Here is a 14,813-nt window from a genome sequence, read left to right as displayed (position 1 = left end):
TAAATTAACTCAGGAAAAGAAAACTATCCAAAAAGACGACATACTTCAGATTAGGTCCACCAGACTTAAAGAGGTGATCTGAGCCTCCGCAGGGCAACAGTTTCCCCCAGGATTATTCCGATTTGGGCAAGGTAGACTGGGGAAAACGAAGACAACAAATATGGACACTACGGTAGATATGGTCCATGATCTGGCTAAGAAACTCTACCCTGCTATGATCCCCTACATTCAACAGCCCAATAATACGTAGCTGGCCCTTCCTCCAAGTAAAGAGGGTCTAGACAATGTCAATACAGCACCCACAGATACAAAGACAGAGACAGGCACCTGAAACAAACTAGTCTTTAGACCAAGAACCATACACAAAACCTTACACCCCATTCAAAAATTAAAAAAAGACTTAAGCATCCCCAGGCCCAATTACAGCCTACTTAAGCACTTTAAAATTCTATGAGTCCACAGTTATGAAAATGCCAGATTTTGGAAATAATTAGAGGAAATGAAAATATTTATAATAAACACATAAAATACACGCATTCTCTAAAGAGCAGTGTCCCTGAATGAATGATGCCTGTGTTCAACATCTAAGAAAGATCACAGGTGACAGCAGCAAATACAACAAGCAATGACAGGAGTCCAGGAAAGCAGTACGGGGAGTGTCAGGCAACTGTAATTAAGAGGCGATAATCAAATTCAGTCAGCCAAAGCCCCAGAGAAACCTCCAGAAAAAATGTCGAAAGTCAATGATATAAAAGGAATTTTTGCCTTAAACACTGGCACATTAATAAGACTTGTAATTGCATGGAGTGTCAGAAGATTGGTTTTAGCATTGTTTATCTGACCAACTGGCACCAATTTGGCCCATTTTCTGACTCCAAGCCACTAATGCCCAGACTTCAAAAGTGCAGTCATTCCTTGTGCCCAGCCTTCTGATGAGCAGCTTTACTTATGCATGCCCTCACTTACTTTCTCTCCCCGAGAGGTGGTGGTCAAGGATTTACAGCAGCCAGGAGGTTCAGGGAGCTGGACCAGTCATGAGGAGGTACAATAAGCAGAAAATTACATTTTAAAATTTTAATTAAAAGCAAAAATAATATTTTTCAAGTTATTTATCAATGCAAATGTATTTCAACTTCCACCATATAATGTGCTTTGATTCCTAATAAGAAAATCTCCAGGAATCTAACTTGAGTTTTAACACCTGCTGTTATCGGAACACATATTGGACTTTCAGAAATTTTGGGTTCTATGTCCTAATTGGCATCAGGTCTGGTCTACGTGCAGAACCACTAACTGTCTAATCAAACATTTTACACAGATCTATTTATTCACTGGATGCAAAATCTTTGCGAGGACCTGGACAGATTTATCAAAACGTGCTTAACATTTTCCAGGTAACTCCTGACTTGAAGAAATCTAGCCATATATTTTTGTTGAAGAGGTACCAAAGCACAACCTCAATTATAAATTTGCTTTTCAATTTCATCTGTCACTTCACTCCAATTCCATGCAAGCTCCCCACAGAAAAACAGCAACACGCATCATTTGTAGAATGTTGCTGAATACAACCTACTTCCAGCAAGATGGACCCAAGTAAGAAATACTGTACCCTCATTGTATCACTCACCCATAAACACATTTTGTAATATTTCCATAGCTTCACATGTGTATCACCTGCTGTTTTAGCTGTATTTTTTAAAATGCTTCTCTTGGAAACGTTTTCACCTACAAAATTCTAATTTTCATACAGTTCTGCTTACATTGAGAAGTATGTTGCTAAAACAACTAATATCACTTTTCCTGTAGTTGGGGAATCCACTAAAACACCTTGATCACCAAACTTTTCTTCAAAGCCCCAAACCACTGGTCTGGATTTAGCCTATATGTCACATATGGGAGATATAGTCTGCACATATCCACCTGCAAAAATAAAAATCCTCTACATCCTGGTAGCATGGGTATACATCAAACTTTTGCTAGCTCTCCTACTCTATGCTTGGAATCATTTATCAACTTAACTTCTAAATTTGTTTGTGGCCACAGGGCTTCCACTTCTCATGGTATTCTCAACATGATGAAAGAGACCTAAGGGGCAACTTTTTCATGCAGAGGGTGGTATGTGTATGGAATGAGCTGCCAGAGGATGTGGTGGAGGCTGGTACAATTGCAACAGTTAATAGGCATTTGGATGGGTATATGAATAGGAAGGGTTTGGAGGGATATGGGCCGGGTGCTGGCAGGTGGGACTAGATTGGGTTGGGATATCTGGTCGGCATGGACGGGTTGGACCGAAGGGTCTGTTTCCATGCTGTACATCTCTATGACTCTATGATGCAAGCTGCATATGAATGAAATCAAATTTTAAAAATTTTAAAGTTTGTATCTTTAATATAATACCAAATGGTGTTAGTTACTTTTCTGAAGGGTTTAAAAAAACCAGGTCAGACATCCCTTTCAGAAGTGGCCTAATCCAGTATGTATGAAACAGCAGGAATACTCGAGAATGTTATGGGAATTCTTTTTTTTGAATGGAGGCTCATGACAGAGTTTGAAGTTACAGGACTTAAAAATAGTAGCTGCTTTTGGTTCAAAATAACAAATGATTGATGTTAGCTTTCAAAAGCCATGGTCTGAAAATTTTAGGTAGCTTGGACGATACGTGATGAGAGACTGAAACAAATAATATTTTTTATTTCATAGGAAAGACTGAGAGACAGTCGAATAGCACAGTTACATCAGTTTGCAGAACATCCTAACCAGGAGTGCTTAGTTATTACGCAATTATTTTAGAAATGGGAACAGAAATAGCCTAGTCAGCCCTTCAAATGTACCTCACCATACAACAAAAATCACAGCTGTCTACATCAAACCTTAACTCCACTCACATCAGCTCATCACAGCCCTCAAAAGGCTCAATATTTCAAAAATCAATTCACTTCCTCAATAAATACTGTGATGTAGCCCCTACTCCTGCCTGTGGTAGATGATTCCAGACCTTCAACTTTGATACTTTGAGATTCCCCCCCACCACTAGCAGAAACATCTTAATAACCCTATCCAGCCCCCCTCAGAATGTTGTATGTTTCAATAAGATCACCCATCATTCTTCTCAGCTGTAATAAATGCAGACTAAACTATTTAGCTTTTCTTGATAACTCAATCTCTTTATCCCAGGAATCAGTCTACTGAACCTCTTTTGAATACCTTCCAAAGCTAGTCGATCTTTTTTTTTTAAAATGGAGAGCTATAGTACACAATACTCCAGGTACAACATTCTGCACAATTATATCAAGATTTCCCTACTTTTAAAGCTCAATCCCTGTATCAATAAAGGCCAAAATCCCATTTGTCTTAACTACTTATTGCAACTGCATGCTAACTTTTTGTTTCATGCTCAGAAACATCCAACTCCCTCTCTGCACTCCATTTTTTTTTGGAGTTTCTCTTCATTTAAATAATGAATGTTCATACCTTTCTACATACAATTCCGTCAGCTAAATGTATGCCAATTTACTCAACCTATATATACCCCGTTGTACTATCTTTGCAGTCACTTCATTTAAAACCTTTGGATTCAGCCATCGGGTTCTGGTTTGGTTTTAATCCCATAAGTTTGTCAAATATTTTGTCCTTTGTACTGGAGACTGTTACAAGATCTCCCCTACCATTAGCTTATCTCTTCTCTCGTGGGAGGTTTACAGTGTCCTCCACTGTGAAGACCAATTTAAAACATTAATTTATATTATCTGGCATTTCACTGCTCCCATTAATTCCCCAGTTGCATCAACCAAGGGTCCCACACTTACTTTAATCTTTTTTTAAAAAAAAGACCAGAAGCTCTTACCATTTCTTGAGCAACTTACTTTCAATAACCTGTTTTCTTCCTCTTTATTAGCTTTTTAGTCTTCCACTGCTGGTTCCTAAAAAAAATTCCAATCACTACGTTTCATTGCTTTGTACACCTTAGTTTTTTATTGGTTACTTTTGTTGTGCCTCTTTGTTGACCGCATTGACTCATTCTTCAAGGTGTCCTCCTTTTTGTTCAGGATAACTTTTGCCCAGTATTAAGAAATATTTGCTTCAATGTCTGCACTGCTCATCCATTGACTTTTGCTTTAGTCTATTTTCCTCATCCCACTTTAGACAACTTTCTCTTAACACTTTTGTAATGACCCTTATCTAAATCGAGGACAGTTGATTTGAGAACCGAGCAATTCTCTCCTGAGCGGAATTTGAAATTCTTCCATATTATGATCCCTCTTCCTTTGAAGGATCCTTAACTACAATATATTTATTAAATCATTGCTTATTACATATTACTAGATCGAAAATAGCCTGTTGCCAGGTATGTTTACCTGTCAGGTTTTGTTTTACTAATTTTTGTCTACGATTATGAAAATACCCAAGCTTTTCTCAATGTATAAATTTTGAGCCTCTACCCCAGTTTAGTTTAGGTGCAAAACATTATGCAAGAAATGTAGATGTGATGGAAGTGGCTTTGAATTTTTCCGAAACCAAAAGGTCAACTGATTCTTGTTAGGCAAGGGAAGCAAAAGGTTGTCAGAGGGAATGGCAATGTGGAATTCAAAATACAGTACAAATAAATTAACCATGACCTTATTGAATGGCAGAGCATGTTCAAGGAGGCAAATAGTCTACTTCAGTTATTTTGTATGTTTGTAGCTATTATTTACATGAACTCAGATGGGATTGCTGGAACATCTCAGGGATATCAACAAACTTAAAATAAGCACTGTGATTATGTGAACAAGGACAGTCTGGGGATATTGGTTCAATAGTTCCAAAAATAATATCCTTAATAGCCTGTACAATCAATTTATTGCTACACCAAAAAATGATAAGGAGACATGGCAAAAAAATACAGCTGAACCATGGAGACACAAATTTGGAAGTCATGATAACAGGATACATCTACAGGCCCTGCATAATTCAGTTTACTGATCAGATTGCAAAACTGTGGTGCACATGCTATAATAATGCAATCGATGACTAATGGTCATCATTAAAATATTGTAGCAAAACTAGGAAGTCATGAACTATAAATTTGCTTGCAAGCTCTGTATCATTGATGAGTTAATTGGGAGACAGGGAGAATGCTTTGTATCGGCTTGAAGAATATTGGTCTTTCCCTAGATGCTACTGCAAACTGAAAAGACTAAAAAGATCATTTTTTGCCACACCGCCTCCCAAGAGGAATTTAGAATTACAGACATCACTGTTTGGAACTTTACAGATGGTCATTTTCATGTGAGCCTGGACACCAAATTTTCACAGGATATTCAACTACTGAGGCTCATCCTACACACTGGCACACTTTAAAGCACCAGATAAATCAGCAGGAAGCTTAGCTGCTACATTTCATTAGGGTAACATGCTGAAAATGAAACCTTATCACCCAAGTTGTCACAAAAGTTAAAAATTCTTTTCAGAAAAATGTAGAAATTTCTAACATACCTGCCTTTGGACCCGGGTTGTCAGAAAGCACACACCAGGTTTCTGTACTTGAATTATGACTTATTACAAATAAATGAACTTTAGTTACCAATGAACAATTATTTATGCTAACATACATCTCTACCAGTTAATACACTGACCATTTTATAAACTTCCTTCTATTTATATACAGACAGGAAATGAAAATAATTGTGATGGGAGGCAAAGACTGGAAATGTAGTCCAATGGCCCCTGTTCATGGGATTGATAAGATTGACCCTCTGACGGGTCAGGATGCGCTGCTCCTGGATTTTCTTTCCCCTGACTACTTTCACTTGCTTGCAGAAGGTATTAGGCAGCTGATTCACACTTAAAGAAGTCTCTGGCTTCCAGGTTAAGAGAGACAGTTTACAACAACTGAGGGAAAAATACATTGGCTTTTTCGGGCTTCAAGAGTTTATTTTTAAACTAGCAAATGTCTGATTGTTTCTTCATTCACATCCAAACATTGCTCAGATAACTAGGAGGCAATCATAGTATTGACAGGCAGGAGGCCTTTGTCATCAATGACTGGTCACCTGTTGCCAACCAAATATCATTCGTACACAGCACTCTGGATCTAGCTCATCTATATCCAGAATTGCACTGTTGTTTGAAGCAGCAGCTGTGTAAACAGTAATTTACACAAGTGTCAGGTAATTCACTATTATGAAGTGCAGCAATCCTTGACTTTCAAAAACATTCTTTCCCCTTTTCAGTTCACAATTAAAAATATGAAAATACAAAATATAAATAGCTTTTTTTTCCCGCATACCTGAAGAACATAAAGTGTAATTGCAATACAGAACAAAGAGTTAATTCAGTACAAACTAGGGATCATAAATGTGACCACAATGCAGTATAATAAGCTACATGCAATCTTAATCTTTACTGCTGTGTGGAAATTCTTCCAGGGACATTGTGAACATCTTGAGCAATTAAGAGAAGCAACATTCATATAAAATCATGATATTCATATATAGTTGAAAAAATTCAAAGTTATCCCTGAAGTTTTTTTCCTCAACAGTTCTCAGCCCACATATACTTCAGAGGGCATAGATACACAGTTGTCAAGTATATTCAAATGAGAGACAAAGAGATTTCTAGATACCAAACAAGAAATATGGAGATAGTACAGAATAGATGCATTTGAGGCAAAAGAGCAGCCACAGTTATGTTTAATGGTGGAACAGGTTCAGAAATCAAAGTGACTTCACTCTTTCTTATTTTCAAAAAACAAACTTTAAAAACAAAAAGAAACAAGTTACAAAACCACCTTTCTAAATATTCTAACTTGGACAACACAAAGCAGATCAATGAATCCCAGTCCATTTCTTCTCCTCTACCCCCTCCGCTTTATTCTTTCAAGGGACGTGAATGTCACTGGCAATGACATTTCAGGCAGTAGCAAATAGTGAACAATGTTGATGTAAAATCTGGAGTTGTACCAAGACCAGACTAGGTAAGGATGGCAGATCTCCTTCATTAAAGAACCAGAAGGGATTTTATGTCAATTAATAGTAATTTCACAGCACCATTAGAGACTAACTTTATATGGTACACCAGCTGATTGGAATCAGTGTCCCCAGAGTATTAGTCTGCGGTGAAAGGAACGTCTGGTAGGTATAGGGAATGCTAGATAATTAAAGAAATTGAGGGTTTGGTTAAGAAAAAGAAGGAAGCATACGTATGGTATAGATAGGATAGAACCAGTGAATCCTAGAAGAGTATAAAGGAAGTAGGAGTATACTTAAGAGGGAAATCAGGAGGGCAAAAAGGGGACATAAGATAGCTTTAGCAAATAGAATTAAGGAGAATTCAAAGGATTTTTATAAATTCAATAAAGGACAAAAGGGTAACTAGGGAGAGAATAGGGCCCCTCAAAGATCAGCAAGGCGGCCTTTGTGTGGAACCGCAGAAAACGGGAGAGATACTAAGTGAGTATTTTGCATCAGTATTTACTGTGGAAAAGGATATGGAAGACATAGGGAAATAGATGGTGACATCTTGCAAAATGTCCAGATCATAGAGGAAGAAGCGCTGGGTGTCTTGAAACGGGTAAAGGTGGATAAATCCCAAGGACCTGATCAGGTGCACCCGAGAATTCTGTGGGAAGCTAGAGAAGCGATTGCTGAGCCTCTTGCTGAGATATTTGTATCATCGATAGTCACAGGTGAGGTGCCGGAAGACTGGAGGTTGGCAAATATGGTGCCACTGTTTAAGAAGGGTGGTAAGGACAAGCCAGGGAACTATAGACCAGTGAGCCCGAACTTGGTGGTGGGCAAGTTGTTGGAGGGAATCCTGAGGGACAGGATGTACATGCATTTGGAAAGGCAAGGACTGATTAGGGATAGTCAACATGGCTTTGTGCGTGGGAAACCACATCTCACAAACTTGATTGAGTTCTTTGAGGAAGTAACAACGAGGATTGAGGAGGGCAGAGCGGTAGATGTGATCTATATGGACTTCAGTAAGGCGTTCGACAAGGCTCCCCATGGAAGACTGATTAGCAAGGTTAAATCTCATGGCATACAGGGAGAACCAGCCATTTGGATACAGAACTGGCACAAAAGGTAGAAGACAGAAGGTGGTGGTGGAGGGTTGTTTTTCAGACTGGAGGCCTGTGACCAGTGGAGTGCCACGAGAATCGGTGCTGTGTCCTCTACTTTTCGTCATTTACATAAATGATTTGGATGTGAGCATAAGAGGTATAGTTAGTAAGTTTGCAGATGACACCAAAATTGGAGGTATAGTGGACAGCCAACAGGGTTACCTCAGATTACAACAGGATCTTGACCAGATGGGCCAACGGGCTAAGAAGTGGCAGATGGAGTTTAATTCAGATAAATGAGAAGTGTTGCATTTTAGGAAAGCAAATCTTAGCAGGACTTATACACTTAATGGTAAGGTCCTAGGGAGTGTTGCTGAACAAAGAGACCTTGGAGTGCAGGTTCATAGCTCCTTGAAAATGGAATCGCAGGTAGTTAGGAAAGTGAAGAAGGCGTTTGGTATGCTTTCCATTCTTGGTCAGACTATTGATTACAGGAGTTGGGACCTCATGTTGAGGCTGTACAGGTCATTGGTTCGGCTATTGTTGGAATATTGCATGCAATTCTGGTCCCCGTCCTATTGGAAAGATGTTGTGAAACTTGAAAGGATTCAGAAAAGATTTACAAAGATGTTGCCAGGATGGAGGATTTGAGATATAGGAAGAGGCTGAACAGGCTGGGGCTGTTTTTCCTGGAGCATCAGAGGTGACCTTTTAGAGGTTTACAAAATTATGAGGGACATGGATAGGGTAAGCAGGCAAAGTCTTTTCCCTGGGGTCGGTGAGTCCAGAACTAGAGGGCATAGGTTTAGGGTGAGAGGGGAAAGATATAAAAGAGACCTAAGGGGCAACTTTTTCAACTTTTTCAGAGTGGCACGTGTATGGAATGAGCTGCCAGAGGAAGTGGTGGAGGCTGGTACAATTGCAACATTTAAGAGGCACGTGGATCGATATATGAATAGGAAGGGTTTGGAGGGATATGGGCCTGGTGCTGGCAGGTGGGACTAGATTGGGTTGGGATATCTGGTCAGCATGGACGGGTTGGAATGAAGGGTTTGTTTCTGTGTTGTACATCTCTATGACTCTATATACTTGAAGAATTTCCTCTGCCCAACTCAGCCTGCTGGCTGTGATGGAACTCAGAGTAGAGAACTTGTTTTACAAGTCACGTGCCAGGCATATAAATGATGTTGCCTGTCCAACATATCCAGCTAGTGGATTTGCATGATTTTGTAGAGGCAGAGCTACTTTTATTTCCTAATGGGTTTCAGGTTGTATTGTGCATTGACAACGTTTCCCGACAACGTTTCCCGCACATTCAGGAGGACTGGGAAACTTCGGGCCTGTAAACCATTAGCTTGGTGTCAGATTCGAGGTCTTTACCACCAAACACACCTTTCCTCAAAACAACTGAATACACAAACTAAAGTAATACTGTGTTTTGTTGATGCTGGCCTTTGCTATGAAGAGGCTCCATTAGTATAGGAATTGATCTACATTGGCGAGTGGCTCACCATGGATCTGTGAAGATCATGTCCACTGTATTTCTTGACAGGTGGAATCCACATCGTGGCTCTGGGAAGGCTCTTCAGCCACTGGGAGGAGGCAGTTAAAGACAATCTTTACAATGACCTTCCCTGTGGCAGACGACACAAATACACCCCTATTGTTACTGCAAATCAGTCTTAAAGAGGAGACCAGGACAGTGCCAACATCACTGGGCCTTTGGATTACTAGCCCAGACTAACATTTTACAGATAGCATTTAAACTGAATGAATAAAATCTAGAATTGAAAGCTAGTCTCCGTAATGATGACAATGAAACTTTCAATTGCAATAAAAATCCAGATGGTTCACAAATGTCCTTTAGTGAGGGAAATCTACTGCAGTTCCTTGATCTAGCCTTCAAGCAACTCTAAGTTCAGGTTAACTCTGAATTGCCCCCTGAAATACTCCAGTAAGCCAGTCAGTCAAGGGCAATTAGGGATGGATAATAAATACCAGCCTTGACAGCAACACACTTCCAGTGGAAAAAAAAAGACAAATCTCTTTTCTTAAAAATGGTTACAATAATGGGATCTAATACCCCTTGGCCTGCTCTCCTCCTTCCAAATAAATGGTGAGAATGTATTGAGGTTGTGTTGAGATAGTGACAGGTATAATGCTGTGGAATGTGAATCGAGAAGCCTATTCTTCCCTTTACTTTTGAGAATTTTGTATCATTCTGAAACTTTGAAATTATGCATTGCATAATCAAATCATTCACTACACAAAAAAACTGCAATCCTTATTTCAACCCCATGCTCAACTGTATCACTCCTAATCTGAAAAAGATCCAGTCACGACTACTCTCTGCTTTCTGTCTCTTAGCCAACTTTGTGTACGCTACCAGTGCCCTTTGTTTTCACTGTCTATTGTTGAACAACATCAAGTGCTGTTTCAAAATCCACATACTTTTCAATTGCACCACCATATCAACTCTCCCCATTACTTCAAATAATTCAACTAAATTAGTCAAACACAATTCACCTTTAACAAATCCATACTAATTTTCATTTATTAATCATTAATTGCTTAACAATTAATTTTGTCACAGATTAAAATCCTTAAAAGCTTCTTCACTACTAATAATAGGCTAACTTGCCTCATTGAATACAGTATTTGTAATTGCTGGTCCTCTGACACCACACTTACATTTGAGTTTGGAACACCATGACAAGAGGCTCTGCAATTTTTACCCTTACTTCCCTAGTTTGCAACCCATTAAAACCAGGTGACTATAGTACAACCAACTCTTTAAAGTGCTTACTCTTCACTTTAAACCAGACTGCAAAATAGATAGTCACAGATTTAAAAACAACAGTGGTCATACCTGGTTCATTATAGCCGTCCCGTAAATGCTGAATAAGATGAAGGATAACGCGAGGGAGGATATGTTCTGACATCATCATCAGTTCATTAGGAACACAAGGAATATTGGAACTTGTTGCAAACCGATGCCTTTTACAAAACCTACAAGAATTTGTAAAATGTTATTATTTTATTGATAAGTGCACAAGGCATATAAACACATGTCTATATGAAAATTTCTCCAGATACTTGGAATTAATATCTCAAGTCTTTATTTATTTCTGGAGCAGTCATCAATAAATAAAAGCTTGTCTCTTAAGAAATATGGCAGTTTTAAACTAATTGCTAGAAGACAGGCCTGTCGTCAAGAATTGTCCAGAATATGGCATTCTTACATAATTCACAAAAAGGATGTTTAGATTCTCTAGAGGAAAGAAAAACTGACACTCCATCTAATGGAGCTACTCTTCCGAAACTGGGATGGAGAGGCAAAGTTCACATACACCTACTCTACACCTGACTGACAAACTTTACTTTGGAAGTGACTAATGCCAAATTTTGATTGGCAAAGTATTTCATTTCACAAAATTTGATCCTCTTATCTGGACAAGATTTCCATTTCAAAGTCTTTATATTTACAAGTCTGGTACATTAATGTTTGCATTTTGTTTTATTCACTCATAGGATACTGGCACCTCTGACTGGCCAGCATTTACCACCTGTCCCAAGTTGCCCTTGAGGAGACTTCATAGCAAGTGACCCAACTGAGTGGCTTGCTAGACATTTCAGAGGGCAGTTAAGAGTCAACCACATTGCTGTGGGTCTGGAGTCCCAAATAGGCCAAACCAGGTGAGGACAACAGATTTCCTTCTCTGAAAGGGCATTAGTGAACCAGATGGGGTTTTTCCCGACAATGGGCAGTGGATTCCCAGTCATGGTTAGATTCTCAACTCTAGATATTTATTGAATTCATCATCTGCCGCAGCAGGATTCAAACCTGGGTCCTCAGAACATTACCTGGATCTCTGGATTAATAGTCTTGCAATAATAGGCCATCACCTCCCCTCTGGACCTATATTCACGAGAGATTTGTATTCCTTGGAGACATCCAGATTCACAGAAAAAAGGCCAGGATTTTAACTACCACATGAATCCAACATTCCTCAACCAATGTATGCTTTCTATTGTAACCAGTTCCTTGGTACTGCCCAATATTTCTAAATCTTGAGCCCTTTAGTGCCCACAGACCATAGTATCTAGTATTCTCAAAATGAGAAACCCATACACATCACTGTCATATCAGACCCTTCCTTTTGTAACCAGGCCCTTCTCCAGTTATCATCATAGAACCTCATTACACCCAAATCTAGCATAATCAATTTCTGGAATGACTAGATTACAGGATCCCATTTGATACCGCCACGGTCAACAATTTCTTCCAATAGTTGCAAATATCTTTCAGTACCAGTGCTATTAAATACCATCAGCAGTGTGGCAGTAACATAATTTAATGTTCAATTCAAATAAATTAGCATAAATGAATATGCAAACTGCATATGGCCTAGTTAGGAAAATTCAAATCTACAGGGATTTTCGGGGGAAGAGGCAGCACATGCACAGAACAATGCAGTGGTGAATGTGGCTTTTAAGGTTGGAGAGAAATATATCATACCACTAACACTGTATTGGTATTAAGGCAACACCTCATTGCTTAACAAATTAATAAACTTGGGGTACAATTTCAAAGTCTACAAATGTCATAAAACCTGGATATATGATAAATAGTGAGGAGTCCAGTAGCAAACTAAGTATACCAAGCAGTGTGAATTCATTGGAACCTCATTAGGACTTGAAGGCCTTGTAGAGAACAAGAGATTTACTAGAATGATAGAACAGATGAGAAACTTTAACTGTATAAAAAGACTCGAAAATCCTGGTTGTTTTTAATCACTAGATTTATGAATAGGATACAGTAAATAAAAATAAACTATTTCCATTGGCAAGTGTTTCATACCTGCAAGACAAATATCTGGTAGTTGACAAAAGAACCAGAAGGAGACTAGGCTTTTTTTTAAACATACAACAGTAACTTTCACATGAAAATTTTATGTATAACAAAAATTAAAGTCTGTGTAATCAGGGAAAAGAACAGAGAAAGCAAGCTAATTAGAGAGCACTTGAAAAGATCAAGTACAGCCACAATGGGCTAATGAACAGTTTTTGGTGTTCAACAGGCAAAAAAAGGCATTTTGTCTACCACAAAAAATGCACATCATGTGAAATTCAGTGCCATGAGGTGCCAGGTATGTACAACATACATCCTAATGATTGGTAGACTGTATCAAACACATTCTGTTGAACACTTGCAGTATGCCAATAATATACAACTATGCATGGAAGCCTCAGAAGACTATGGCCAACATTAGATCTAATTCTGCGACTGAACAAAATTTATTAAATGATCCAGACTGCACTAAGAATTACGCCGGAAACCGATTTAACATCAGTGGGGCATAAGTGGGATGCATTCATACACATCAGAAGCTACATAGATGTTAACACAAAGGACCCTGTTATCTATGCAAAAATTAATTAACATTCTTAAATTGTAAAAAAACTTTTAATGACAATACCCTGACAAATCAGAGTCTACGATCTTGATCTGAGAACTGAGACTGACAGTTACTGTACCTGCTGCATCATGAAATCAATTATGCCCCAACTAATCAGCACCCCCTTCGACATTGCATACATTCGTGTTTTTTAGTTCAACTTGGTTTTTTGCACCCTAGTCCTGACAAGTGAAAGATAAAAACCTTTGACAAAAACCTTTGGCTTCTTGTCCCTTTTCAGCAATGTTTTACTTTGTTGTCCAATGAAAATCAAACAATAACCCTTCACTTAATCCTCAGAGACAAAACAACTTCCAAAATTGGAGCTGTGGGGGACAGCAAAGAAAATCATCTTGGAGTACAATAGGATCTTGATCAAATGGGCCAACGGGCTGAGGAGTGGCAGATGGAGTTTAATTCAGATAAATGCAAGGTGCTGCATTTTGGAAAGGCAAATCAGGGCAGAACTTGTACACTTCATGGTAACGCCCTGGGGAGTGCTGCTGAACAAAGAGACCTTGGAGTGGAGGTTCATACTTCCTTGAAAGTGGAGTCGCAGGTAGATAGGATAGTGAAGGCAGCATTTGGTATGCTTTCCTTTATTGGTCAGAGTATTGAGTATAGGAATTGGGAGGTCATGTTGCAGCTGTACAGGATATTGGTTAGGCCACTTTTAGAATATTGCATGCAATTCTGATCTCCCTCCTATCAGAAGGATGTTGTGAAGACAAAGACAAAGTCTTTTCCCTGGGTCGGGGAATTCAGAACTAGAGGGCATAAGTTTAGGGTGACCGAGGGGAAAAATTTAAAAGGGACCTAAGGTGCAACGTTTTCACGCAGAGGGTGGGGCATGTATGGAATGAGCTTGCAGAGGAAATGGAGGAGGCTGGCACAATTATAACATTTGAAAGGCACCTGAATGAGTATATGAATAGGAAGGGTTTAGAGGGATGTGGGTCAAGTGCTGGTAAATGGGACTAAATTAGTTTAGGAAAACCGATTGTTATAGATGAGTTGAACCGAAGAATCAGTTTCCGTGCTGTACATATCTATGACTCTGTTCTGGAATGCGAGTAGAGTATCAGGTAAGGCCAGCATTTGTTAGCCTATCCAAAAGTGCTTGCTCCTGAACCACAATAATCCATCTTGTACACTTATGGTACTGTTCGACAGGGAATTTTGGCCCAGTGACAGTGAAAGAACAGCAGTAGAGATCCCAGTCAGGATGGTGCATGGTTTGCAAGGAGGATTTTAGGTCACCTGCAAGACCATGAATCTAAGAGCAGAAGTAGGCCATCAGGTCTACCCTA

The 14,813-nt window shown here is 39.1% G+C and overlaps 1 protein-coding gene across 10 annotated transcripts in view; it reads right to left on the bottom strand.

Moving 5' to 3' along the window:
• The window catches only part of ubr3 (ubiquitin protein ligase E3 component n-recognin 3), a 351,638-nt gene that overhangs the window by 324,778 nt on the left and 12,047 nt on the right, over positions 1 to 14,813 (bottom strand). For all 10 annotated transcript variants that reach the window (XM_043693670.1, XM_043693671.1, XM_043693672.1 and 7 more), the window contains exon 2: positions 10,914 to 11,053. In XM_043693670.1, the coding sequence (XP_043549605.1) occupies positions 10,914 to 11,053 (140 nt within the window). The remainder of the gene's footprint in view (positions 1 to 10,913; positions 11,054 to 14,813) is intronic.

This window comes from Chiloscyllium plagiosum, chromosome 7, assembly GCF_004010195.1.
Source record: "Chiloscyllium plagiosum isolate BGI_BamShark_2017 chromosome 7, ASM401019v2, whole genome shotgun sequence".
NCBI lineage: Eukaryota > Metazoa > Chordata > Chondrichthyes > Orectolobiformes > Hemiscylliidae > Chiloscyllium > Chiloscyllium plagiosum.
This window is presented reverse-complemented; position numbering and strand designations above follow the sequence as displayed.